The sequence below is a fragment of the Limulus polyphemus genome, unplaced genomic scaffold, assembly GCF_000517525.1.
Source record: "Limulus polyphemus unplaced genomic scaffold, Limulus_polyphemus-2.1.2 Scaffold522, whole genome shotgun sequence".
In the NCBI taxonomy this organism is placed as follows: Eukaryota; Metazoa; Arthropoda; class Merostomata; order Xiphosura; family Limulidae; genus Limulus; species Limulus polyphemus.
The window spans coordinates 182,913-209,136 of record NW_013666132.1 but is presented as its reverse complement, the minus strand read 5'-3'; the positions used below and the strand labels follow the sequence as shown (position 1 = coordinate 209,136).

At 31.9% G+C, this 26,224-nt stretch overlaps 1 protein-coding gene across 4 annotated transcripts in view; it reads right to left on the bottom strand.

Annotated features, from left to right (window-relative positions):
• LOC106458845 overlaps positions 1-26,224 on the bottom strand; it is a 129,401-nt gene that overhangs the window by 65,591 nt on the left and 37,586 nt on the right. For all 4 annotated transcript variants that reach the window (XM_013918399.2, XM_022385195.1, XM_022385194.1 and 1 more), the window contains 2 exons: positions 21,285-21,403; positions 2,496-2,753 (listed from right to left, as the gene is read on the bottom strand). In XM_013918399.2, coding sequence (XP_013773853.1) covers positions 2,496-2,753; positions 21,285-21,403 — 377 coding nt within the window. The remainder of the gene's footprint in view (positions 1-2,495; positions 2,754-21,284; positions 21,404-26,224) is intronic.

Sequence of the window (26,224 nt, the reverse complement as noted above, 5' to 3'; positions counted from 1 at the left end):
AAGTATCAAAGGAGTATTGATATTCAACAGTAAAATATGCAAAACTTCCTTCTTAAATGTGCACAAGCAATTTTTAAAACTCGTGCATGAGAACAATGGTAGCCCAATCAAGCGATACTGATACTTAGAATTACTTTTTTGATTGAATTACAATCTTATTTTACTTTGTTATGCTCTCGGGGAAAAAAGTGTGATTTATTTTGCAACACCCCTTACGTATGACTGAAACACAAGTATCAAAGGAGTATTGATATTCAACAGTAAAATATGCAAAACTTCCTTCTTAAATGTGCACAAGCAATTTTTTTCTGGTGTCTTCTAAGTTTTACAAGAAAAACTACAACACTAACCACTAATATGTTAGTTTGCCAACATTAACTTCGAGCCCTTTATGTTTTTTCTTTATATCACATCACAATAAATAATGTACACCTTTCTTTGATATTCCAAACTGTTTTCATTTTCATTCTCTATGCCAAGCCTTCACCACACAACACACACACACACACACAGAAGCTTGTGTTTTAAGGCTTACTTCCTTACCTACCATACCTGACACAAAAACACTGTCTTCACTTCTGATAATTATTAACCTTCTCTGCATGGGCATCCTTTACTGCACATCACAAGATTTTTAATGACTTGCATTCAAAATTTAATTAATTTACTTTTTGCATATATTATACCAATTATTATAGCATAAAATTGTAGCTAATAATCCATATTTTAATAGTATACAAGTTTTAAGTTCTTAATTTTATGAGGAATATTTTTAAAAATCCTGAGCTCCCCTAGAATGAGAAATGTGATATTTTTCTCTTGGCATCCCCTCTTCTCTAATTTATGCACCACCCCTCCAATAAGTAAAATATTTAGTGTAACTTACTCACAATCAAATCATCATTATCAGACAAACCATAATTTTCATAGCCTTCAATCTTGTTTGGTTACAGAGCCATCAAATAGAAAATCAGCCCCTTCTTGCCACACCCATCTGTCATGTCTCTTTCAGGAATTGTTAATAGTTCTCTATTACACCGAATACTATATTCCTTGTAACCAACAAAAATCATAAGTTTTTATCTATCAAATGATGTATTATATTACATTATTTTCTGAACAGAGAATTGTCAAATTCTCTTTTAGTACAAGCTTTGTTCATATGGAAACATATCAACTATATTCCTTGTAACCAACAAAAATCATAAGTTTTTATCTATCAAATGATGTATTATATTACATTATTTTCTGAACAGAGAATTGTCAAATTCTCTTTTAGTACAAGCTTTGTTCATATGGAAACATATCAACTAGCTTGTATAAATTTGTAATCACTCTTGTCGCATAGTTAGAAAGTTAGAAAAATTGTGATTGTTAGAGGAAATTGTCTGCTTTTTGCATGTTATTATTCTATGTTCTTTGGTGTATTATTTGGTAGCAAATAAAAAAAGAAGGTCCAGGTAAGTAATTTATTTCTTGTTTTACATGTGTATTCTTTATTTATCATTATAATAGTAACTAAAATATAAAAATAGGAATCTCTTTAGGTTAGATAAAGTTTTATTACATAAAATAATAATAATATAATAAAAAATGTTCATCAGGCACTCACACAAGAAGATTGTAGTAGCTTGTGAGTAATGTAGTTCAACAACATAACACGAGCCCTGTGTTCCCCAAGTGATTTACAACTTCTAATTGCATGAACAGACACAGTTCAAAGGGCAATAAAACAATAAAATATAAGTATAAATAGTTGTATACTGTTACGAGTTTGAAGCTATTTAGGATAAACAAAGGTAGTTTCATGCTACAATTTGAAGTCATTCTAGAAAGAAAAAAGGGTAATTTAGATGTATTTTGGTAGTTACAAGGTCAGTTTGAACAACCTTGTACTGAGTTATGATAGAGAAAATAACAAGTAAAATATAAAGTTTTACAGAAAAATTGTCTGAAATGTATTTAGGAAGTTTTAGAGATTATGCAAATGAAATTTGACATTTTTGGGACGAAGAATAATATTTTTAATCATAACACGAAATTCATTTTGCACTCAAAATAGTAACAAAACACTCGATATATTCACAAATGAATCTTTAGTAAAAATACTTCATTAAAAAATCTGACTTTTTGGGTACAAAAGACTTGTAATTTTTCATGAAAGTCTACCAAATTGTGTGAAGATACACATACTGTATTAAAAGTTATTTTCTTAATATTTACTTTTAAATTAAGTAGTGTATAATACTTAAATTTGAATTATAATGTACAGTTTGATATCAAAGTTATTAACATAAATTCATGAAATAGCAGTTCAATAAAATTTTGAATGCGAGTCAACAAATGCAATGACATGGCCTTTGACCCCATGGCCCATCTGGATAGGGTTAAACTGACAACATACTAACCAGTCCATGTTGGCTGATTTTTTTTAGCAGTATTACTTCTATTAATATAAAAGTTTAAGACAAAATGACATAAAAAACATTATTTACCTTAAACCTGCACTCTTTGGTCCAAGGTCTTGTTTTTCTAATCACTTTTTGGACTTCTTTATTTTGTTGTTTTTTCTCGGTATACTTAATTCGACACAAACCAACAGTGTTTATACTTTTTTGAGCAGAATTAGCTTGACGTGATGTAGGTGTTTGAGATTTTGACTTTTTTCTTGTTCCTCTCCATCTTTTCTTGAAATTATCTTTACTTTTTTCTTCTCCAGGAAAATTCCCTTGAGGTTTTGAATTTTCACTAACCTGTAAATAATTTTTTTAATGATTTATTCTAAATATTACACATACATTAGAAACTTCACATATGAAATCATACAAATAAGTTGCCTCAAGAAAGAAATAATATATTTTCATATTAAATGACTCTACTTTCAACATTTCAAGCTAAAAAGAAAGTGTTCTATGTATTAATATCATGGTATATGCAAGTTTACTAAGGCAATCAAATATATGTAAGTGTTAAAAACATGCATGAGAACAGGAAATCTAAATATCTAGAGCATAATCCAGGGATATGAACACCACTTGTGCTTCCATTACGAACCAGTGACCAAAAATTAGTTTACCACTTTTAGAAAATAGAAAAGGACATGTTATATTGCTTTTCACCATTTCTAATAATCACTCAAGACTCTTGATAATCTATAAAACTTCAAACAAATTTTAAGAACTGAAAGTAAAAACTATTTATAGAATATCAGGCTTCCTTTTCAACTGCAGAGTTCCGTGCATATTCAAAAGCAGCAAAACAGGCTTTAGTAAATTCTAAATCAATAAAACTAGATCTGTCCTAATACCTTTCTACAGAAATATCTTTAAAATGTTAGTATGTTAAACATGAACATCACTGATTTTTTGAAACATAATTTTAAATTATCATATGTATAGCTACTACTCAAACTCTGCAGTATATATACTGTAAACTACAGTGCTCTTTAAAAGCCAGCTGCCAGACTAAATCAGTGGTTCCCAAGTACTTTGGTCAAAGCCTCCCACACACACTGTATACAGTATGTGCCCCTCCATTCCCTTGAATTACATACAAACACACATTTATATACAAAAATGATACGTGAGCTTACTGATTGAAATTGTCCAGCCTCATAGGGAACCAAGCCTGGCAAACCACCTGTCATGTATGGCAAACCCCAAAAAGGAAATGCCCACTACCTTGGGAACCACAGGCCTAAATGACCACTTCAATCATGAATTGTGGCAGTTCAAATTTATTTTTTTTAAACTTATGATTGTATGTTTGTAAGTGTAAGATTATTTACAACAGTGCATTTATTCAAGTTGTAAAAGTCATATTCAAACTTCTAAATGATTAAGATCATTGATCAATAGAATTTTTCATTACATAAAGTAAGCTGTGATATATACAATGACTCATATTCATGCTTTTCTTTAGGATGAAAAAGCAAAGTTAAGAAAATATTAGTTTGAACAAATCTCTACAAAAATCTTTGCCATTCTGATAACAAGAGAATTAATAAACAACTATGTATAAATACATAGGCTTAATTAAATATTAATTTAAAAACTCAAGTTATTACTTTAATTTTGATCAAATTTTATGTTTTATTCACTATCCAAATATATTGATTGAACATGTGTGCAATATTATGACTTAGAAAAGTGTAAGTTTTTTATTTTAATATTTTAAAGAAGTATATCTACCAGAGATTTCAAACCTTAGGGCAAAAATAAAAACCTTGAGTGCAATAGATTTAATGACAAAGTTATTTTTACAAGCTTTGCATATCTTTTGCATTAGGCTAAAATAATCCAGTACAAACAAATACTTTATAAAATGATTACTTAAAAATTCCATTAAGATATTGTTAACTATGCTTTTATGCACTTAGACATTTGTATTGCTGAATACAGGTTTCTAGAATCATTGATACTTATAATATTTCTACGTGGAACATTACAGAATCAGAAATATAAATGCATGCTAATTACTTGGTCATATAAATTAGATAAATATGCCTGAAAAAACATCTATTCTGTTTTACCTTTGAGCTACAATTTTATTTCCTTCAAGTTTTTCTTCCTTGGTATAGCTAGTTGATATTTCCTTCCAAATCTTGGACTTTCTACTAAGAAAACCAGTTTGTGTTTCTTTGTGAATGAATCTTTCTGGGACTTTACAAAGTGGTTATATTGCAGCCATGGTCTAGTCATTCTTATAATGGTCTTGCACTGATGTCAATAAAGTGATGTGGTCTATAGTTTATTCTGCCATACTAGACATCAAGTACTTAACACTCCACTTAGGTGAAAAAATAACAGCACATAAAGTTTTACCAAATCTTGTACAGATGTACATTGTTGTTGAATACTATAATGAAAATGTCTGATGTCTAATATGGCAGTAATGAATGAAACAAAGTTTTGTGACATCACAAAAGTACTTCTATACCATGGTTGCGTATCATAGTCCAAAGGTATTCACATAGTTCACAAGTATACAAGGTGATTGGCATTTTTCCACCTTCAAAACATGTACTTCTAATCAGGCATTTCAAACAGTGGTGTTAGTAGATGAGTGACACAATGGCAACCAATGACAGTTTTTGAATAAACATGTGTATATTCATACATATTAGAAACTATGGTGTTATGTGTAGTGTAATAACTGTTTATGTGTGTGTGTATAATGCGTTACGCTATTATATAGTTAAAAATACTCTAATGTTTCAAAGGGTCTTGTGACAATCTCTTGATACCAAACAACTACAGTATAGCTGTAGTGTACTGTGGTAATATTAATAACTATTTTTCCAGACACTTTTATACTCACTCTTAGCAAAGTCTAACAAAATGTTGTTGTAATTTTCTTCCACTTTGATTAAATATGTTGCAACAATGCCTGAAAGACTGTCGACAGTTATTAAAGCAAAAGAGAACACACAACTGTTTGCTGAACTCAAGCATTTACACTGAGTTTTTGTTGTATTAAATATGAAGATTAATATAATTTTGATGTTTTACTTGTGATTTACCTTCCATTGTTCTATGAAAGTAGCCTGAAATCTAATTTTTGTCTTTGTCCTAACACTTTTACACAGTACTGTATAACACTCATTAGAGTATCTTCATTGTAATACACTCGCATGTTTTAACCTGTAAAACTCATTTGAGAGCTTATATTTAGCATTTTGCTCAGTTAGCCTGATAGCAGTCCTAGGAACAGAATCGAGGCTTTGAAATAAAAAAAAAGGTTTTTTATGTGGTACATTTTCATTTGTAGGCTTTTAACCATTGGGTATGTAATTCAGTGTGTAACTTTCTTTTCTGTACATTATTACTCATGTACGAGCATGCGCATCTTTTTATGCAAAAAACCACACAGAAAAGAAATGTGTCTGCTGTGGAAGGTTAGTGTTTTAACTATTATGGGATGTTATGGTGTTTTTTTAACTATTATGGGATATTATAGAGTGATTTTTAAACTATTATAAGTTATAGTGGTTTTTAAACTATTATGGGATGATATATAGTGTTTTCTAACTATTATGTTATAGTGTTTTTTAAGTATTATTGGCTGTTATAGAGTGGTTGTTTAATTATTATGGGATGCTACAGTGGTTTTTAACTATTACTAACATATAGCCTGTCAAAAATGACGTGGCAAGTACTATCATCCCCTCCCCATTTTATACCAGAACCTCACATTTCATAGCCAACTAAGAAAATAAATTTTGCAAAATCAAGCTTGACCAACAAAGAGGCAGAAAATGGGATGTTATACTGTCGAGAACACTTTCATGCACCTTTTGTGGTAATGATCAACAATATATACCATTGCTTAGCAACAAAACTATTATGGGATTTTATAGTGTGTTTTCATTATTATGGGTTTTATACAATAGTTTGTAACTATTATGGGATGTTATAGAGTGTTTTTTAACTATTATGGGTGGTTATACTATCAACAATGCTTTCATGCTCCTTTTTTGGTAATGATCAACAATAAACATCATTGCTTAGCAACAAAACTTTATGGAATGTTATAGTGTGTTTCAACTATTATGGGATGTTATAAGGTAGTTTTAACTATTATGAGACTAGCATCAAGCCTGTCAAAAATAATGGGGCCAGTACTAACACCCCCACCTCATAGTATACTTTAATCTCACATTTGGTAGCTAACAGAAATAAATAAATTTAGTAGACTAGTATTTTGTAAAATAGTCACATTTCAATTATTATACATTATATATGTATATAGATTATTGCTATTTTGAAATAAGTTCTTAAACTCATTTTTCTTAAAACATAGAACAGTAACTAAAGAAGTAAAGCAAACAATTATCTGTTCTAGTAACGACCTTTGTACTCGGTTGCTGCTTACATAGGTTGCTAAGCCTTTAAAAATTTTGCACATGGAGGATATGAAACAAAATGTTTTATTTTAGGTTTTATATATACATTTCAATAACTAAAAAATCATAAATTACTATATCGATACCATAGAATTCCACTATAATTTATGAAGCTTAGTTACTAAAATGTATTTTACTCTAAACAAATATGAAATTTCAAGCAGATTAAAGACACACCCTATCTCATTGAAATATTGGTTCAAAAGAAAGAAATGGCACCAAGCCCATTAAAATGGCTGAGAAACCACTATGGGGACATTCCGTGCTTCCAATTGGTTATTAATGTCATATATAGAAGTAAGTGTGTATAAGGGAGTGTTTACAAAATTGGAAAGAGGTGGGCAGGGTGCCACTGTGTTTCATTTATTACATGAGCAATATCTCAGCAACTTAAAAAAATAAGAGAGTCTTATTTTATATTCTAGCTTGTCAGTATCAGTAATTTGAGTTTCTAATTTGTACGAAACTATAGATTTAGTATTTTGACTTCAAAAACATCTAATTTCAACCAGTGCTGCATTCAACATACCACATGACACACTAAAATCAATGTTTATCTGTATTTTTTTAATATTTGCTTTTAAATTATGAAATTGAATAATACATAGTACTAAAATTTGAATTATAATGTACAGTTTAATACCAAAGTTATTGACATAAATTCATGAATAAATTCCAGCCATCAATACAGATGCTTGAGTAAAGAAGGAGTCAAGTGAACACTTGAGGTTAAAGGTTCCTGTTAGTGGTTTCACTGGTCGTGCAAGAACCACTGGAGAAGGTGCATATGCGCTCGACCCAATGGGATAATTAATTCCAATGAATTCGTGGTCCCTAACTGTGAAAAACCTCTCACACAGTATCAGTAGGATAGGTACAAATCCTGGTGACAAGCAGTTCCATAGTTCACAGGTGGATAAGAAAAGGTTCAGCAGAGTTGAGATAGGAGTTAAAAAATAGTCCCAGGTGAACAAGATATTAAGTGGAAATAAGGAAAATTTTGGAAGTGTTGATGAACACCAACTCCATGAGATATTGTAGATAGATGGGATTGGAGGGAGGAGGAAAGAGGACTAGATAAGGGTAAAAAGGAAAAAGGGAAGAAAAAATGGAGAGAAAGTCTGTGGGTAAGAAGTATAGTAACCCCTGTGTACAGAAAAGTGTAACCACAGTTACACAAACAGCAACAGTGTGGAAACAAAAAACAAAAGGTAGGATTGATGATGGGCAGTCTCTACCCATGATTCAATCAAATCAGGAATACCCAAAAAACTTCAGGATAAAGAAAGGCTAGGCAAATATCTCATAGAAAAGAAGAAGAAAGTTGACCCTGGGAAAGGAGTGTACCCATATCAAACAATTCCTAGCTACGAAGAGCCAAGTGAGCACAAGATGGAAGAAGTGGAACATGCTAAATAAGAGAAGAGACATGAATGAGAATCTCTCACAAAATCCTCTGGTACACAGTGAAGTGCATCAGATTTGAGATGTAGGAAGGAGAGTTAAAGAATTATGGTAAGAAGATCAGGTGAAGATAAGAAGTATAGGGCAATGGAGGATGAAACCGATGCCAAATAGTCCCCACCCCAACAAGCAAGAGAAATTCCAAATTTGGAAATCAAGAAAGGGAATTCAGAATGACTAGAATTCAGGAAATAAGAATACGATAAATGAGAATAGTAAGGCATGATGTTGTAGAAAAGAAGTTGGTCAAGGAAGGAATCAACTTGAACACCAATATCAGGAAAAAGTAAAATGAAAACAATTAAGATTAAGAAGCAGGGAATGAGAAGAAGCATATGACAAAGGGGAAATAGAAAGAGTAAGACATACATGTGAAATTATGATCTGATAACGTGAGAAAGTTTGAGGGTTCTCTTCAACAGGGAAAAAAGTTCCCTAAGCATAACAATGAGGAAAACTAAGCACTCAAATTTGACTTTCTCATTCAGCCCTCAAAACTATGGGAAGAAATACCTGAAGAAGGAACTGGAACTGAAGGTCCTGGCTGCTTAAGGGAACCTACTACCCTATTCACAATGGCTGTCACATCATCCTCAATCAAAGCATCTCCATAAGCCACAGTTCATACATTACAAGTAGTAAAAGGTGTTACTTGAATTTGCAAGTTAAATTTTTTAGAAAATAAAGAAGTATATTAACTCCTTTACACTTTGCAAATCTCACTAAACTGAAAAAGAAAAAACATGTCTGATGTAATCGGTGCCGAAGAAAAGAATCAAGTGCATAAGCATAATGCAAGGAGGTGTGTCATCCTCATATTGGTGGAGGGCTTTTGCTGTATAATAACATCATTACACAGCAGTGCAATTCACAAGAAACCTCATCAGATTAAGTGGGAGTTTCCTAAAGACTAGTGGCATGAAAATCTCAAAGACAGACACACAAGGAAAGATAGCTTAACTGTGTGAAGAGGTGTGTACTGTTTCAAAAAATATTTTTATTTTGCACTTTAGTAGATAATCACCTCAGACTTCTCAATTCCAAATTTTGGTTTTCTCAAAAAGTAGATTTTCTTTCATGTATGAAAAATGTTTACTGAAATACTCTGATTTACTAATTAATGATTAGATAACTATTTAGATATTTATCAAATGAATAACCATTACATGATTAGAAAATTGAGTTATCCTGCCTGCATATTTGTTTTAACAGAACAAGTAGAAAAAATGTTTTTAAAAAACTGAAAATGCAAGAATGGATGCACCAAAAAGTGAGAAAAAAAGGTAGGAATTGGCATGATGCAATAAAATTTCCTCTGTACAACCTTACAAGGGTGTATTCAACATCCAGTCCATGCGTACTTTGTATATTCTTTATATCCTGTATACAATAAGCCAGGTGGACTAAACTTATCAAACTTAGTTAAGCTTATCATACAATGACCAGAGGTTTCTATGAATGGAATTATCGGAAGCAATACATGTACTGTAAAGTCTGCTTATGCAACACTAGAAGAATCAGATACTCATGTAGACCGATCACTTGTATGTTTTTCTTTCTTTACAACTTGTCCCTCCTTTTGCAATTCCATGAGAAGACAACAGGATTTCATACATTAGCTATATAGGTGGATTAAAATACAAAGACAAACAATAGGGAATCCTCAACAGCCACGGCACTTGAAATTCCTTTAGGCAGGATTAGAGTAAGTTAATCTACGAGACCTTTTTTCCTTTTTATTAGCTATATTTTTGTGCACCAGCACTACCAAGCGAGGGGCACACATATACCCGATTCAATCAAAAGGGTTTGACCTCCTGAGTACAAAACTGTATTTAGATCTGAAATCAGTCAAGAGATGATGTAGTTACGAGCTAAAAGCTCGTACTTAAAGAAACAACAAAACAAAAACTCACAGCTATTCTATGAGCTGCTATGCAGCAGCTAAAAATCCTAAGAAGCTTCTGTCTATTAACATCATGGATTTGTTAGTGTCGATACAAAAGTAGAAGAATCATAGACACACTTTTGTATGTATCCATATGTTGTATAATATCATGAGCATAGAAAAACAAAGTAGGCATGGACCAAATGTTAGACACACTCAATTGAAAGGTTGTACATAGGAAGTTTAATTATAACATGCCTATTTCTACTTTGTTTCCTCACTTTTTGTTGCACCCATTCCTACACTTCCAATTTTTTCTTAAATATTTTTCCACTTGTTCATGCACTTTTTTTTCATACAAGGTGACATAACCTTCTGCATCATTCATTCATTTGTGTTGATATCCAGTATGTATCTCATCAGTGTGGCTGTGCACCATAACAGTATGCTACGTATTAAATGCTTGATGAATGCAAACTTGATTTAATTTACAATATGTATTATAAATTCCTTGCAAAAAGAGCATAGATTGTCTTCTAACATAGATAGTGAAGCTTCTCTCAAGGCTCACCCTATGTTGGCATACCCCATACTACTCACAGTTTCCAGATCTTGTAACACAGTGATGTAGATCAAGAACACCACACCCCTTCATTGTTTTATTTGACCACATCTACTCAGTATAGGAGTGAGCAAGTGGACAGATATATTTCAAAAAGACATCCCTATCAGTATTACCTGATGTACATCAAATAGCTCTTCTTTCAAGTGATATTTGTTATAGAAAATGTTAGCACTAGTACACAGTCCCTGTGCTATTGTTCTATTTGGTGCGCTTAAAACTATAGTAAGTCTGTTACACGGCTAGAAGCGTTTAACAGTGTCAGTCAGTCAATTGGTTGTATGACTTGTAATTTTCTTTGTGTTTTTTTAACAACTAGGGATGTTTCTCAAATACTTTTGAAGATTTATAATTTAGTTGTTGAAGGTGTATATAAGTAAATAGTTTTTATTGCATGTTTTGTGTATCTAAACTATTCCAACATTTCTCATGAAATGATGCCTCGAAACATTTGTTCACCTATACCTGTTCAGAGAATAAGTAATCTTAAATTTTGCTTGAAACTATTTTCAACACTTTTCTTGATGAGCAGTTGTCCTCCTTCTATGACCTCAAAGCATGTTATGTGCATGGAGGCCTGTAACAATAAATTGTCTGAAGAGGAATGTCAGGATACAAAAAAAATTTCGTTAATTTTATTCTTAAGTGATGAAAACTTTTTAGTGATAAGACCTATGCTTTGGGATCGGCAGAGACATTTTAAAAAAATCAGTAAGTGCTTTATTTATAAAAAAAACACCATGGAGCTGGGAAAGAATGTGCTTGAACATTTTTACACTAAAGAAGTGTTAGAAAATGATAAAATATCAATTCTAAAATATTTTTTGAGTACAAAATTGTTGCAATGAGAAAATTAGTGTTTTCACTCAAAGACTGGAGAGAACCATCAAATGGTTCCTTTTTATTTTCCATTAATTTACATTTATATAAAATTCAATATATGCATGTAAGATAAAAAAACATATATAATAAAACATTAAAAAAATTTCACCACTTTTCACCAGTCAACTGACCAACTGTTTTTTGACAGGTTAAATGCCCAACACCGTTAACAAAATTAAACCAGTATATATATTATTATTATTGTTACTAGCAGTAACACTGCCCTAATAAATGGCACAGGAGTTTTCATTACATACATAGATACTGACATACACACTGTGTCCATTATAGTAATATTGTTCAGCTTCTTAAGTATCAACACATACATAAATAATGAGCTAACAGTTAAGTTACCTGTTTGAGAATTCATCATCTAAACTACTATACTTTTCTGTAAATTATACACATATGTATAAATGTTTATCTTTTGTTTTTCATACACAAAAGTACCACTTTTTCACACTACTAGTTAACAAAATTAAGACGCCACAAAGTAGGGCTGATGGGTAAAAGAGAAGTACATATGAAAATAAGTAAATTAAAATTTTGGATTGTACAGTTTTCAGAATTTGGTTGTGGGATTCAGAGAAAAAGAGATGTTCTTCTGTAGAGTGGAAAAGGTCTTAGAACAGGCCTCAACAAATATTTTCAGATCTAGAAGCCAGCCAAAAAACTCAGGAGCCAGGTGTTCCTAATTTAACTTCACTACTGTTTGTACCAGGAAATAGGGACTACACTGGTTCCTTGATTATCTGCACCTCCATTATCCACAATTATATGTGTTTTTTCTTTTCCCCAGATTTTCTCAAAATAATTGTGCCATTACAATTCTAGACAATAATTTATGTGTTATGGAGGAATTATCATTCAGAAATTAATTTTGGTTGCAAAAGTTCAGAAGTTGCATGATATCCAAGGTTTTTGCATGCAGGATGTGGCATGTGCTCAAATTGTAAGTTGGCCGGATTAAGCCTAGCCTTGCTTCTTTTATTTTTCTAAAATATTTCATTCACCTTCAGTTGTTATCAGCTGTTCTATCCTACATGGCTGGCATCCTTTAAGCACAGATGCATGTTCAGGTTGTGTTGAGGTATTGCCCAGTTACACATTGTCCTCTTCCATACAGATAATTGGTATCTTCAGTATATTTTAACAAAGGCTTTTTCATAATAATTCCCAAGCATAGGTTTGCACTAATTTTTGACCTATTTTTCACAGGCATTGATATGGTGTGAACACACTTCTGTGTCTATAGCAGAAAAAGTGCAGAAATTTAGGAGCTATTTATGCCTATGTTATGATTTAATTCAACTAAAATGGGAACAGGCAATCAAAAAAAAGTGTTATAGTACAAAAAGTGGAATTGGACTTGTGTAACTCATGATATGCGAAGAAATTGAGCGTGACTGATTGACTGAACAACACTTGGCTTTTATAATTATGATAATGACGACATTTGTAATTTTTCATGATAATGTGATTAAATGACAGTAAAAAAATAATTTAACACAAATAACTTAAATATATTGAAATATTTTATTTAGACTAAACAATGGGCTAACTAGTGAGATACACCAGTGCATCAATTATCCACTGTTTCTGCTATCCACAATTATTTGCTTTCCCTGGACCAACACAGTCTATATTTATTTACTTTCACAGCAACGAGTGAATGCTGAAGATCACATTATATCAACAACAAGTACTGCCTGAACCAACTGCCTTTTGTTCCCATCTGAGTCTAAACACATGCACTGATTGATTCAACTGAGTGAAAGAAATTAGTAACTTGTTGTGCAACCACAGTGCTTTATTCCTAAAAAACATGAAGAAGTGCTGAATCCACCATTAAAATCCTAGAAGCAAAGTTTGATTTAGGACTCCGAGAACACGAAAATAGTTCCAGACTTCCAAGGATCAGAACTGTCCTAGATTTGAGTTTTGTTTAGCACAGCCTATGCACAAATAAAATTGGAGAAAGTACTAGGCATCATGATAAAAGTTTTAGTCACCTTGGTGACCTGGCACCCGAGATTTGTCAAGGTCTGTTGTAGAACAGAGAAAAAAAAATTAGGGGGGTTGTTCACTGAAAAACCAGAGCTAAAAACATTAGGGTTCGTAGCAGCCATACAGAACAGAATTCAAACTTTTTCCAGTTGCAAAATGTAAATTTTCGTAATCATATGGCTACAACAAGCCCATTATTTATACTAAGAAACATGCAGCTAATGGTCTAAAATGAAAATGCCTCATTGCTGTTATTACAAAAATTTCATAAGCATCAATCTACTATGGTATGCAGGCATACCATTCCTTTTCTACTTTATTATTTTAATATAGGATTGGGTTTGATTCTGTTCATTTTTCACATAAGCCTAAAGTCAGAAAACCACCAAGTTATTTTCCTTTTAGATACTTTAGATAATGCCTGCTCTGACCACAAAAATATTGTGTAAATATATCAATGACAGCAATGTCACTTCACTGGGTGAACAGCCTGGTATTGAATGAAATGCCTCTTGGGTAGTGACTTGTGGGATATAAAAGATGAATGTGAAATGGTGTTTTTTACATGCCACTGATTTTGAATCCAAAATAAGCAAATTAAGAGGGATGTGGAGGAAAAAACAGAACTTGCTTTTAACATGGTTTTTATCATATATTTGTCATTTAAACTGTCACTTTTAGAGTATATTACTCCATATATCTGAAATGCTATTTTTACATCCTCTGATATTAAATCTGAAAAGGATAAATTAAAAGATAATTTAAATTCTTAGGACTAAAATTAATTTCAATGAGGTATTTACTTCTAAAATAAGATATTTTAAAAGTTCAGCTAAGCTCATCAATGTGTTTCCCATGAGAATAAAGTTTGAACTGGAAGCAAGATAGACAATTCTCTGTACAGAAAACAATGTAATATAATACATAATTTGACAGATTAAAACTTTGGCTTTCTATTGGTTATAAATAGTATTAAACATCAGAGAGAGAACTGTTGGTAATTTGTGAAAGAGAGGATGTGACACATGAGTGTGATCAGTGTGTTTGATTTTCTTCTTTTTGGCTCCATAAACAAATAATATTGATAGCTATAAAAATTGTGTTTTGTCTGAATAATAACTATATTATAATGAGTTGGAAAGTAAGATCAGCAAGCCCAGGCAGGAAGCCTCTAGAAGAAGAGTGAAGGTAGCAATCATCCATTCCTGTCAAGACAGAGCCAGGAGAAACCAGAAAACCATATAATAATTGAAATGAGGGAATGCATATGCAACTTCTACTTTGGTTAAATACAGCCATTGAGTCAGTTGGAGAAAATGTCTTGAATGGAATGTCTGGGCCTCTGGAGATTTTTAAAAATATTTTATATGACATTCGTTGTTGAAAGAAACCTAAAATTGAAGTGTGATGATAAGAGAAAACAAAGTTGCATTAATGTGGATGGAACAAAAATGCAACAAAGACAAAAACAGCATAGCACTAAAGAAAGAAAGGCAGTCAATTAAATCAACTATAAACTCAAAAAGCACAGGTAAAAACACATTTGATATGTCGAGGAAAGAATAATCCTATGATCATGTGCTATTGCTCAGGTGGATTACCACACATGGTGGTCATGTCACCCTCCTACTGCATTATAGCAATTATGTCATAGGTTGGCTCAATACACATAGATATAGGGGAGAGACTTTGTTCAAGGCTTATGCAGGAAATTGCATAGCAGTGACACACAAGATAAAAGCTCTTACTGATGTAGAAAAGTCAGTAGTACTTCTGAATTTTTGTATCTCTTTTCATTTTCATATCAATCACATTACTATATGTAAAGATATAAGCTTTGAAACTGTTAGATTAAAATCTGACTAAGCTAATAATTTAAAGGGTATATTAACATTACTTTAACTTCATTTGACTTATTTAGAACTATTTGATCACCACTGATTAACCAAAATACTATATTAATAGAAGATGTCTCTTCTTTCATATAAAAAATATTGAAAATTTGGTTACAGTTACACAGTTTACCTTTCAAAATTTCAATGGTATCATATCATTACTGTAAAATGATTGTTGTTGTACACTGTTGTTACTTGCTAACACAATAACATAAAATTACCTAAATAGGCTTCCTAGTTTTATTCTTATTCTCTAGCAGTTTTGAAACTTTGTAAGATAACATTATAACTATCAAAAGTTTGATTTTGCTTGCTTGCAGTTGTGCAACACAATAGCTATCTGTGCTCTGCCCACCACGGGTATCAAAACCTAGTTTCTAGCATTGTAAGTCCACAGACATATTGCAGTGCCACTGGTGGGCATTTTATTTTGCAAAATAAATTGATGTTATTCTGATTTCTAGGTTCTTTTACTTAAATGTAAGCTGCTAAATACTAGGATTTCACTTTGACTAAGTTCTTGTTATGATTATTCATATCTCTTGGTTGGTTAAAAAGCATTTGAATAACTTCATAGTTATAGATACAATGCTTAAGGCCCTATCAGTGTCATAAACATGTAAATCAATAATGAATTTGTCTGGAATAATAAATATAGAAAAATGTATGCAGTACTGTTGCAACAGGTGATTGATAAGTGAATAAATCCTTTACTGTTTTTAAATGTTAAGCAGTTGCATTGGCTATTTGATACATCTTTGTATACAAAGTTTAGGATTAAACAATTAGCTTACTACTAAATGTGCCTTAAATGTGAACACAGGGTTTCCTATGGCTTTTCATTTTTTTGTCACTTCATAAAATTTTTAAAAGACACAAATTTTAAAGTAAATTTATATGTTATTTTTAACCATGTCTCAAGAACTTTAACTCAAATATATTTTAGAACTAATAGTTAACATTTTCTGACATTTATTTAGTGTAATTAATAACAAAATAGTTCATATTTTCATTTATGCATACCTGCAAAGAGTACTGGCTGTAAACAAAACAATCAACTTCTAGATTTGTTTTAGATATTTTCTGCCCATCTTACAGAATAAATAGTTTTACAAAAGCCCATCAACCTTTGAGAATATATTATCCATTTCTTCATTTTCATGTGTTTTTGAACAGGTCTTGATTTAAACCTCACTACTGTGACAAGTGGTGTGATTAGTTACTAAAGAAACACAGCTATAAAAAGAAAAAAGTTTAAATATGACTAGATAGAGCAAGAATTAGACTACATTTAGTAGCCGAAAAAATATATAGGTTCAATTTGTTTTGTTTTTTAGTTTCTGTACACATTCCTTTCAGTTCCATTCATTTGTGAACTGTGCAAGTAGTTGTATGTTAAATTATATTTGAAAGATACGGAAGTTCAGAAGCTTTCTTTAATGAGAAGACATCAGATAACTTGAGATAAGGTAAACTCGTATAGCTTAGAGACAGGTTGAATATGTAACAAAAGCAGCCTTATTAGAAGTTTAACAGAGTCATAAATTTACAATGTTTGGAGTAGGTTTTGTCATCATCAGGGACATTTATCTAGACATATGAATATACTTACAGTATGAAACAAAGAAGTCACATGACTAGAGATTGTTTAAAATTAATAAAGGTATCTTATTGATGTTTATTTGTGTTTTTACTTTTTAATAAATATAATATGGTTTTAATGAGTTGCAGTGTTTGTGAACACAATGTTTTTTTTTAATATGTTCACCAAATACAATAAAATTATCATCAAATTAGATATAATTAGTTAAGTTTACTGTTTACCAAGTGATGTGTAGGTGCTTCAAATTGCCCATTTTAAACTTTATTTCTATCCTTACTTGATTTTCTAACTAATTAAAACACTATAGATACAAACAAGACAGAATATAAACCTAGAGCCTCTGATCTTCTTGCTATTTGTCTTTCATTTATTGTTGTACACTTTATTAACAAAAGTTAGTAAAATTTAAAAATTAGAAACTTGTTAGATTACATAAAAAAATGAAAAACATTAAATAAAAATATTCAAGATACCAGCTTGAGCTAACTGTGTCATGTGACTGTAATCTGATCAGTTGTTTACACTAAGTTCTACTGCTGTGGTTATCTGCCTGTAATGTACTTAAATAGGGCATTGTAAAGCAACAAAATTAAAAGCAGGTAAATGTGAAAAAGTTAGAAAGTTGAGGCTGTTCGGGAAAATAATTCTAATTGTCTGTTACCATAATTAGAAATAGAAAAGGTATTACTGATTTTATTTCATATTATTCAATTTATTTTTCACTGTACTTGATGATTTTACTACAGTTAGTGTTAGGGTAGAGAAAACATACTGTTGTACCAAACAAACACTTTTGATATTCACTAAGGAGAGTCTAAAGGTTATGTGAATGAAATATGAAAACTATAAGTTAACAAAAAAAAAAATACTTTTATTCTTAATACTGACTCAGTAAGGCTTTATAAATTCACAGACATATCTTTATCAAAAATACTTTATTGAAAAATCAGCTTTTTTTTTTGTATACAATAGACATAAAATGTATACTAAAGGCTTGCCAAATTTCTTGGGGATACTGGGTTGGTCCAGTGGTCCAACAATGTGGACAGATGATTAACCATAAAGTTATTAATATATCAAACTTTAAATGGACAAGATAAAATGGTCTGAAAAGAATCTGCAAAGTTCAAAATCAGTTTCGAGCTCCAAACAAGAACAAACATATAAATTCAAACTTGTTAAATTATAAGTAGGAAAGATAAAAAAAAAGTTCTCAGCAGCATCAAAAGAAATATTAAAAAAAGATGAGTAAAAAAAAAAGTGATGCAGATCAATGGGAAGAGACATCAGTCTCTTTCATCAGTTTCAACAATCCTGAGAGTCAAGTGAAGCATATTAGAGGAAATATAGTCTATAAAATATATAATCAAAGTTTGAATTAAAGCAAAACTAGAAAAGAGGATTCAAAATGCTATAATGACAGGCAAATGAACTAAAATATCAATAAAAATGAAATAAGGTTGCCAATGCTGTATTCAATAAAAGGATGATCTCGGTTAGTGGTATGCTGGTATAATTTAGATCAGATCTGCTCACATGAGAAATAAGAATATTCAATAAAGGAGTATTTCATGAAAATATTATAAACTATTATATTAAAATGGCACAACTCCTGTTAAGTTAGTAATTTACAAACCATATGTATACTTCACTTGTTTCTTATCTGTTAGTTATGTACATCAACTCGGAGTTATATTTAACTGACAACTAACTGTAACTCAACAATTGGATCTGCAAGTTGTACCTTACATAACGTTAATTACATGTAACAGCTACATAATTACTGTTAGATTTTTTTAAATGCTACTATTTGTAATTAAAAACCTGTTCTGTACCATAAACAGCAAGCAATATGCAGAAATTACAGCATACATTTTATTGCTACTAATGGCAGCAAACTTTCATGAGAATGTTTAGTTAAATATGACAACAAATAGTCCTTACACAGTTTGCCATGGCTACAGCTGTAGAAATTAACAGAACTATGACTCGTTTGATGGTTGAAATAGATTAAACCCATATCTACCATAGAGAACATGAGATTACAAAACAAAATATAGCCAATGCATGAACTGAAGAAATACATGGTAACCATCAATACTTTGAAAGTAATAAATATACTTCCCCAAACAATTTCTATGGTCAAAAAGAAATTACATCTTACTAAAACTTCAAAACTTGATACATCACTAAGTGCACATTTCATGTGCCTTATGAGAACATACAATTGTCTTGACACATTTTGAATATTATACATTGTGGAAAGACATCATCTTCAATTTCCTAATAGAATTTATCATTTGCTTCCATTTTGGCTGTTGTTCTATACAACTATGTTACATGTGGTGGAAGGTAGATTTCTGACAGAAGTAAATGAGGACTGCTAGATGCAGTCAGGCTTAAAAATAGTTTTGCTTGCTGTAACTTTAAAATGTGGGTAGGTTTTTTTTCTTTTTAAATTTCTGAAACAATACTAGTTCCATGATTACCTAAACATAACACGTTAAAACATGAATACAAATACTATTAACATTTATTCTATGAAGAGAATTAGAGAAATGTCAAATTCTTTTGTAACATGCACTTGCTGGTTGATATTTACCTCATTCAACGGAGATGAACTGACCGTTGCTGACAACTTTACAGTTTGTTTTTCTGTTTCATCTCATTCACCAAGTAAATCTACAAGTACTTCACCTGGATAAGTTTCCAATTATAATTAATTTGTTTTTCATCCTAATCCTCAATCTTAGACGGATACACTGAACAAACTTGTGTTCACCATATTGCTGATGTATGCTTGTCAATTGTAAACCCTCCCTTCTAGATTGCGTATTTATTAGTTGAGCGTAAAGGGTTTTGGAGACGAGATAATCCATGTTGTCAAACTTCAATGCATTGAAATTAAAAAATAGGCTGAACATTCACCAAGTTTTGTTATATTTTTATTTAAAGAAGGATGACATTTTGAGTTAGCACTCTTCATCAGATCATACTGCTTACAGTGGCTTCAATAGACTCGTTACAGCTAAACTTACAAACACACAGTCTAGATCTATTTGACTATATCTCTCACTAGCTTTGTCTTACTTGAACTACATATTGGACATGTATTTATAAACAGCAACTGAGGCATAGAACTTTCAACACACTACAAGATATTATAATGTGTTGACACACAAGAAAAATTTAGAAGGTTCGTAAACATGACACAATAATACAACAATCACCAATTTATGACAGTTTAACTTAAATATATATCATATGATTTGCACAATTACTCAAGCTATACTTAAATTAAAACACTCGTGTGTATCTACCAATTTTCTAACCATAATATGGCAATAAAAATTTTGTTAGATGGGTTGGTGTATTGGCAGAAATTGGTGAAAATCTAAATTTCCTAGGTCATAATATTAGAAAAATCTCTCGGTCGGCCCCAATTTCAGAAGGTCAGTCAGGTTACAGCAAACAGAAATATTCTAAGCCTGGCAAATATAATACTTAGTGATATAATATGGTGATACTAGACCCACTCGTACCACCTTGTAATTAGATCATACTTTGTCCTGATGCCTACTGTCACACTGACTATTAAGAATAATAAACTATAGATATTATGGATTAGCTTGGCTAGATAAGAGATCCAATCAAAATTGGACATCACACTTTGAGGACTCCACAAAAGCTACTTGTGTCAATGCCATAACCCATCATGTGAACAAGATAGCTTGGTACTTCAGTAACTGAAACCAAAGAGGAACCTTTCACACTATCATCTGCTATCTGAGGTTACTACTTGGGATATGTCTGAAAAGGAGTAATATTGTTGACTAGACTAGTCAAATATTAATTTGTAGTGCAAACCAAGGCATTCTTAAAATTTAATATCAAATTTCTGCCTCTAGATTTTATAAAACCCAAATCAAGTTCGAGATCTGAGATAGGGAGAAATCTGGCAGAAATTAAGACATACAGGTATATATAATAAAAACTGAATTAGCAAGACCCATTCAAACCTTTGTTCCTGGCATCCAAGCTGGATCAGAATCAGAATCATAAGCTTGGTCCTCTTCATCTTCAGACAAAAAAGTGTTATCTTCTTCAGGTTGCTGCTTGGCAGGTAATTTTCTATTGTCTGTAAACAAAATGAAGGATGAGAATGAATATTTAATCTTATTTAATTCAGTTTTCTAAATTTAACTTTTACATTTTACATTAAGAATGTTGGAAAACATCCCTTAACACACTCAAGCAAAGGCTCTGTTTGGCCCTGAAGCATACATTTGATAAATTCAAAATGCCTATAGGGTGATTTTGTTTCATTTAAGAGATTGGTCTTAAATAAGAACGGTTTTACTCTTAATTCTATCTAATCATATCATTCATAAGACTAACTTTAATGAAAAACTATATAACTAAAAGATTTAATTACAATCCCTTTTTTAGCCATGGAATAGTGGCTCATAGAATGGTTCCAAGTTTTTTTTTTTCAAGTACAAACTTTTAGCTCATAGCTCTGTCATCTCTTGACTGATTTGAGGTATAATTACAGTTTTGGACTCAGGATGCCAGACCCTTTAGACTGATGTGTTTGACCATGCCCAAGGTTTCATAGCTTAATTTACTCTAATCCTGCCTAAAAGAATTTCAAGTGACATGGCTATTGAGGATTCACTCTTGTTTTTGTTTTACATTAAAATGGTTTTGTATCACCATTTCTAAAAATAATATTACTGAAGATGTGATACAACAAGAAACATAATAATACACTTCACAATTCTTTAAAAAATTCAATTTATCTATTTTTCTGCAATCTATTTCTTTGTTGAATTATAAGGTTCTGCCAAAACACAAAATTATTAGGTGCAATATGTTGTATATGATTACAGAGTTATTCATTTACAAATGCCATAATATGAGTAATTCACATCTATAAGAAGAGTAATGGACATTTATAGGTAAGTACTGATTTAAATTTCATTTATCTTTAAAGTTTTGCAATAAACTGTTACTTCTTAATGTACCATTGAGATACAATTCCTACATTCACATTAGAAGAAACACCATTTATGCACTAATGGACAGCCACAAATTATGTATGTATAGATAACATGCAAAACAAGGAATACATTGCCATTACAGTGAAAATGTAAGAAAGATCATTTTTATGCCAAGTACGATAATTCAAAAAACGTTCATAATTTAAGTTGTTGAGTAGCTATGCTACAGCAAGAAGTTCCTCATGAAATAAATCTGGAGTTTCAAATTAATGGCATCTAGTTCTGCCATTGGTGAACTGTGAATTGATATTCATCAAAAGTTGCTCTGACACAACATGCTGTAGCACTGGGTGAAACGATTTACTTAAACAATATTGAAATTAAAGGTGGTAACATAAGGTGGGCAAACCATACCAATTCTTGTTTTGCTTATTAAATATGATGAGAAAATTCAGTAATGGGAGTTTGACCCTGATTTATCAAATTCATCTTGAGATCAGGTCTCATGGGGTTCCCTGGTCATGAATGACACCGAGTATTTGTAAGTGCAAACTTATTCTGGTGCATCATAATAAAGGCATCAATAAATGTCCAACATGGTGGGTGTGATGAAGCATAAACTATGAACCAATTCAAGAATCATTTTCATTTTAGGTTGAAAATGTGTGAAATATTTTTCATATAGTGAGTTTTTACAGAATTTTCAGTCATTTATATTTTAGTTTCAAAATTTTTTCAAAATAAATGTCAGTATGTGTTTTCAATATGTCTTTACACCTAAAAGAAATTTAATCTTTTTTAACATTGTGATTCAAACTGGTCACATAGTATAGCAACATCGTCACATGACACCATAAGTTGTAAAGCTTATTAACAGTGCACAAACAGATTTTGTCCCGATGTCACCCTAATATCAGTCAATTTCACCTAGCTTAGAACTCTGGAACTAAACACTGGATTTACCAATTCTAAACATTAACAATTTGTTATATACAAAAAGTAAAAAAAAGAATTTTTAAGAAAGTATTTCAACTTAAAAGTTTTATGTGAATTTCCAAAAGCTTTACTGAGTTAAAGGTGATTATCATGATAAGAATAAAAATATTTCTTTTGATCTTACAGTTTTAGTATTTCATTTGCAATAACCACTAGAACCACCTAAATCATAGGTGCACAAAAAATGACCCATGAGCCAAATCTGGTCTGTCAGTTCATTTTGTACGGCCTGTGACACAAAATTATAAAATTGAAAGTTTTTGTTTTTTCTAATTTAAGGGAAATATTTTTGTCTGTTATTAAACTTATAAATTTTGTTAAATAATCTTCAGAGTTAATAGAAAATGCAAAAGGCTCAAAAATTTTTTGGAGGAAGAAATATTTTACCCACCAAGTCTCAATTATACTCCAAATTGGCCCGAACTAAAAATTAAGTTGTGCACCCGACCTAAATCAATATCAGAAGTTGCTTTTTGGTAATATTCTATACTTTATCTCTTATTTCCTCTACCCTAACAGCACACTTTATTTCTGTCTGTATAGAAATCATCCATGTACAATGAAACGAAATGTTAAAAAATATGGAATGAGTAAGACCACTATTTCCCCTTCACTGTTGATCAGAAAAATCCAAATTACTTCTTTTCACAGTTTCAACTTTTATCCTTTTCACATCTGTTCTTTCTTGCTTTTACTTTGCCAACTGGAGCAGTAACCCACAAACGATCAAGCAATAAAACACAGCATGAGCCATTAGGCAGTTTCCAACAAACCCTAACTATTCTCCTCTCAGCAGCAAGCAAGCTCAACCTGACCCTACGCCATAAACACAGTGAACTGAGGAAAGGAACACTCAGCTTGTTTACACTACAGTGCTTGCATGTGATTTACTCACTGACATACAAGTGCACTTTGAAAGTATGAAAACGTATATGAAATGGCTCTGTACAAAGTTATTTGTGTACCATATTTATACATACTAGTTCCTGCTTGTAGCTACAGTTTACATGAATTTTTGCCTGAACACTTGGATTACTGTAATATATAAAATTTCAGCCTTTGGTTCACTTGGATTACTTTGCTACATTGCAAGTGATTTATTTGTTAATAAGGCACGATTACAGATAATTTTGAGCCAGCAGAGAAGCAAGTTATAAATACCATCATCTGGAAGTGAGTAATCATCATGTAGAATACACACAAATTTCTGTTCAATAGTTTTAGTGCGTAGTTGATGATCAAAATACAGTATGTCTGTTTCTTTATTTTGGCATTTCAGTAAAACATGTACTGTTTTTAAAATTTATGATACACAACACAGAATATATGTAACATTGATGCTTCTGCTGTGAGGCCTCTGACTACAACTGCCTACAAAGGCAACTGGCCCAGAAATACTGAACCAGCTATTCTTGATTCTACCTTAAGGACAGATCAGGATTTAGCAGGTCAGAAACCACCACCTAAGGAAAGTAAAAACGGAATGAAGTATAGCGTGTACCTCGACAGTGCAGAAGAGGCCGCTTGTCTGCAACAATACCTAGAACAAGAGGTGGAAGCTACTGAGGAGCATAACCTCAAATATCAATGTTTCTAAGAGGTGACAGTTAGTGTCTTTTAAACTTTTTTTTCAATGGATATGTTGCACATAATTATAAGTCAGGCAAATAAATATGCAAATTATAAATTGGCACAACAGAAACAAGCCTCCAAGGAAAATTAGAAAATGAACTGATGTTACTGTAATTTTAGTTTACTTAGGTGTATCTATAGCTGTGGGCCTGAAAACTAGTCCTTTCTGACTAGTGGTCTACCTTTCCTCTTTTCTATACTCTTTAGTATTCTAATGCTCTTTTTAGAACTACTCCTAACCACAATAAACTCTTCAAAGTTAGACCAGTCGTAGAACTTCTTCTGACATTCTTTGTAACCCACTAGCATTCTAACAAGGAATTATCCATAGATGAATAAGTGTTGGTAACAAAATGTAGCATTTGGTAGTATCTATCAAAGAAACTGGTCAAGTGATATATCAAGTTGTGGGTCCTGGCAAAAACTTTGAATGAATAATGTCTTAAGTTAAAAATCTACACATGCAAACAGGTAGAACACATTGGTGTTTTTAGTATTCTCTGTTGTTGAGATGAAAAATCTACAGGTGAGTCTTTTCTTTTTGATTTTGGCAATACTAGAGTTTCCAGCACTGCCTTCCACACCTGGGGTTGGACCTACTTTTATGTCTTTGGAGCTGATTGATAAAGACACACTACTGGACAGTGTATATGACATGTTAACTCTAGAGATAGCAATTGTGAGTCTTTCCCTCCAGACTACAGTGCCCTAAACCATCATCAATTATCTTATTGTTGGTTGTCTAAGCAATGCTGGCTATAAATAAGCCAGAGAAAGTGGGTTCAGAGGAGCCCATGACAGCAGAGTGCAAGCTGCCTGGCCACCTAAATCTCCATTAAAAATGACCCATGCCAATGTGAAGGAGATAACCAAAAAAGCCATGAAACATAAAAAAAGAAGAGAAGAAAGTTAGAGCGTCACCGGGAGTCAAGGAAGTACCCAGTCAAAATGTGCTTTGTTGGTAAAGATAAACAAAATGGTGTGTGTGCACAACTTGGTAGGATCACAAGATTCAATACCAGAGTTGGAGCTTCCTATAACTCAAATCAGTGAAAAGAGAAGCTAACTCCAAAATGGCTGCTCCTTCAGCCATCTCCACTACCACTACACCATTGGAGATCACTATGACTACGTTGATGAGGGAAAAATCATCTGTAGCAGCAGTGTCTACCAAGGCATCTAGTTACACCACTTGGTTGCTAAACCAGTCTTGCTGAAGAAGGTAGTGCTTTCCATAAATGCCCCAACTGAGGTATGACAGAAACACACATTATTGCTGCAGATAATGACTGTAAAGTGCTACTGCCAAAATCAGGCAGCCAGGTGGA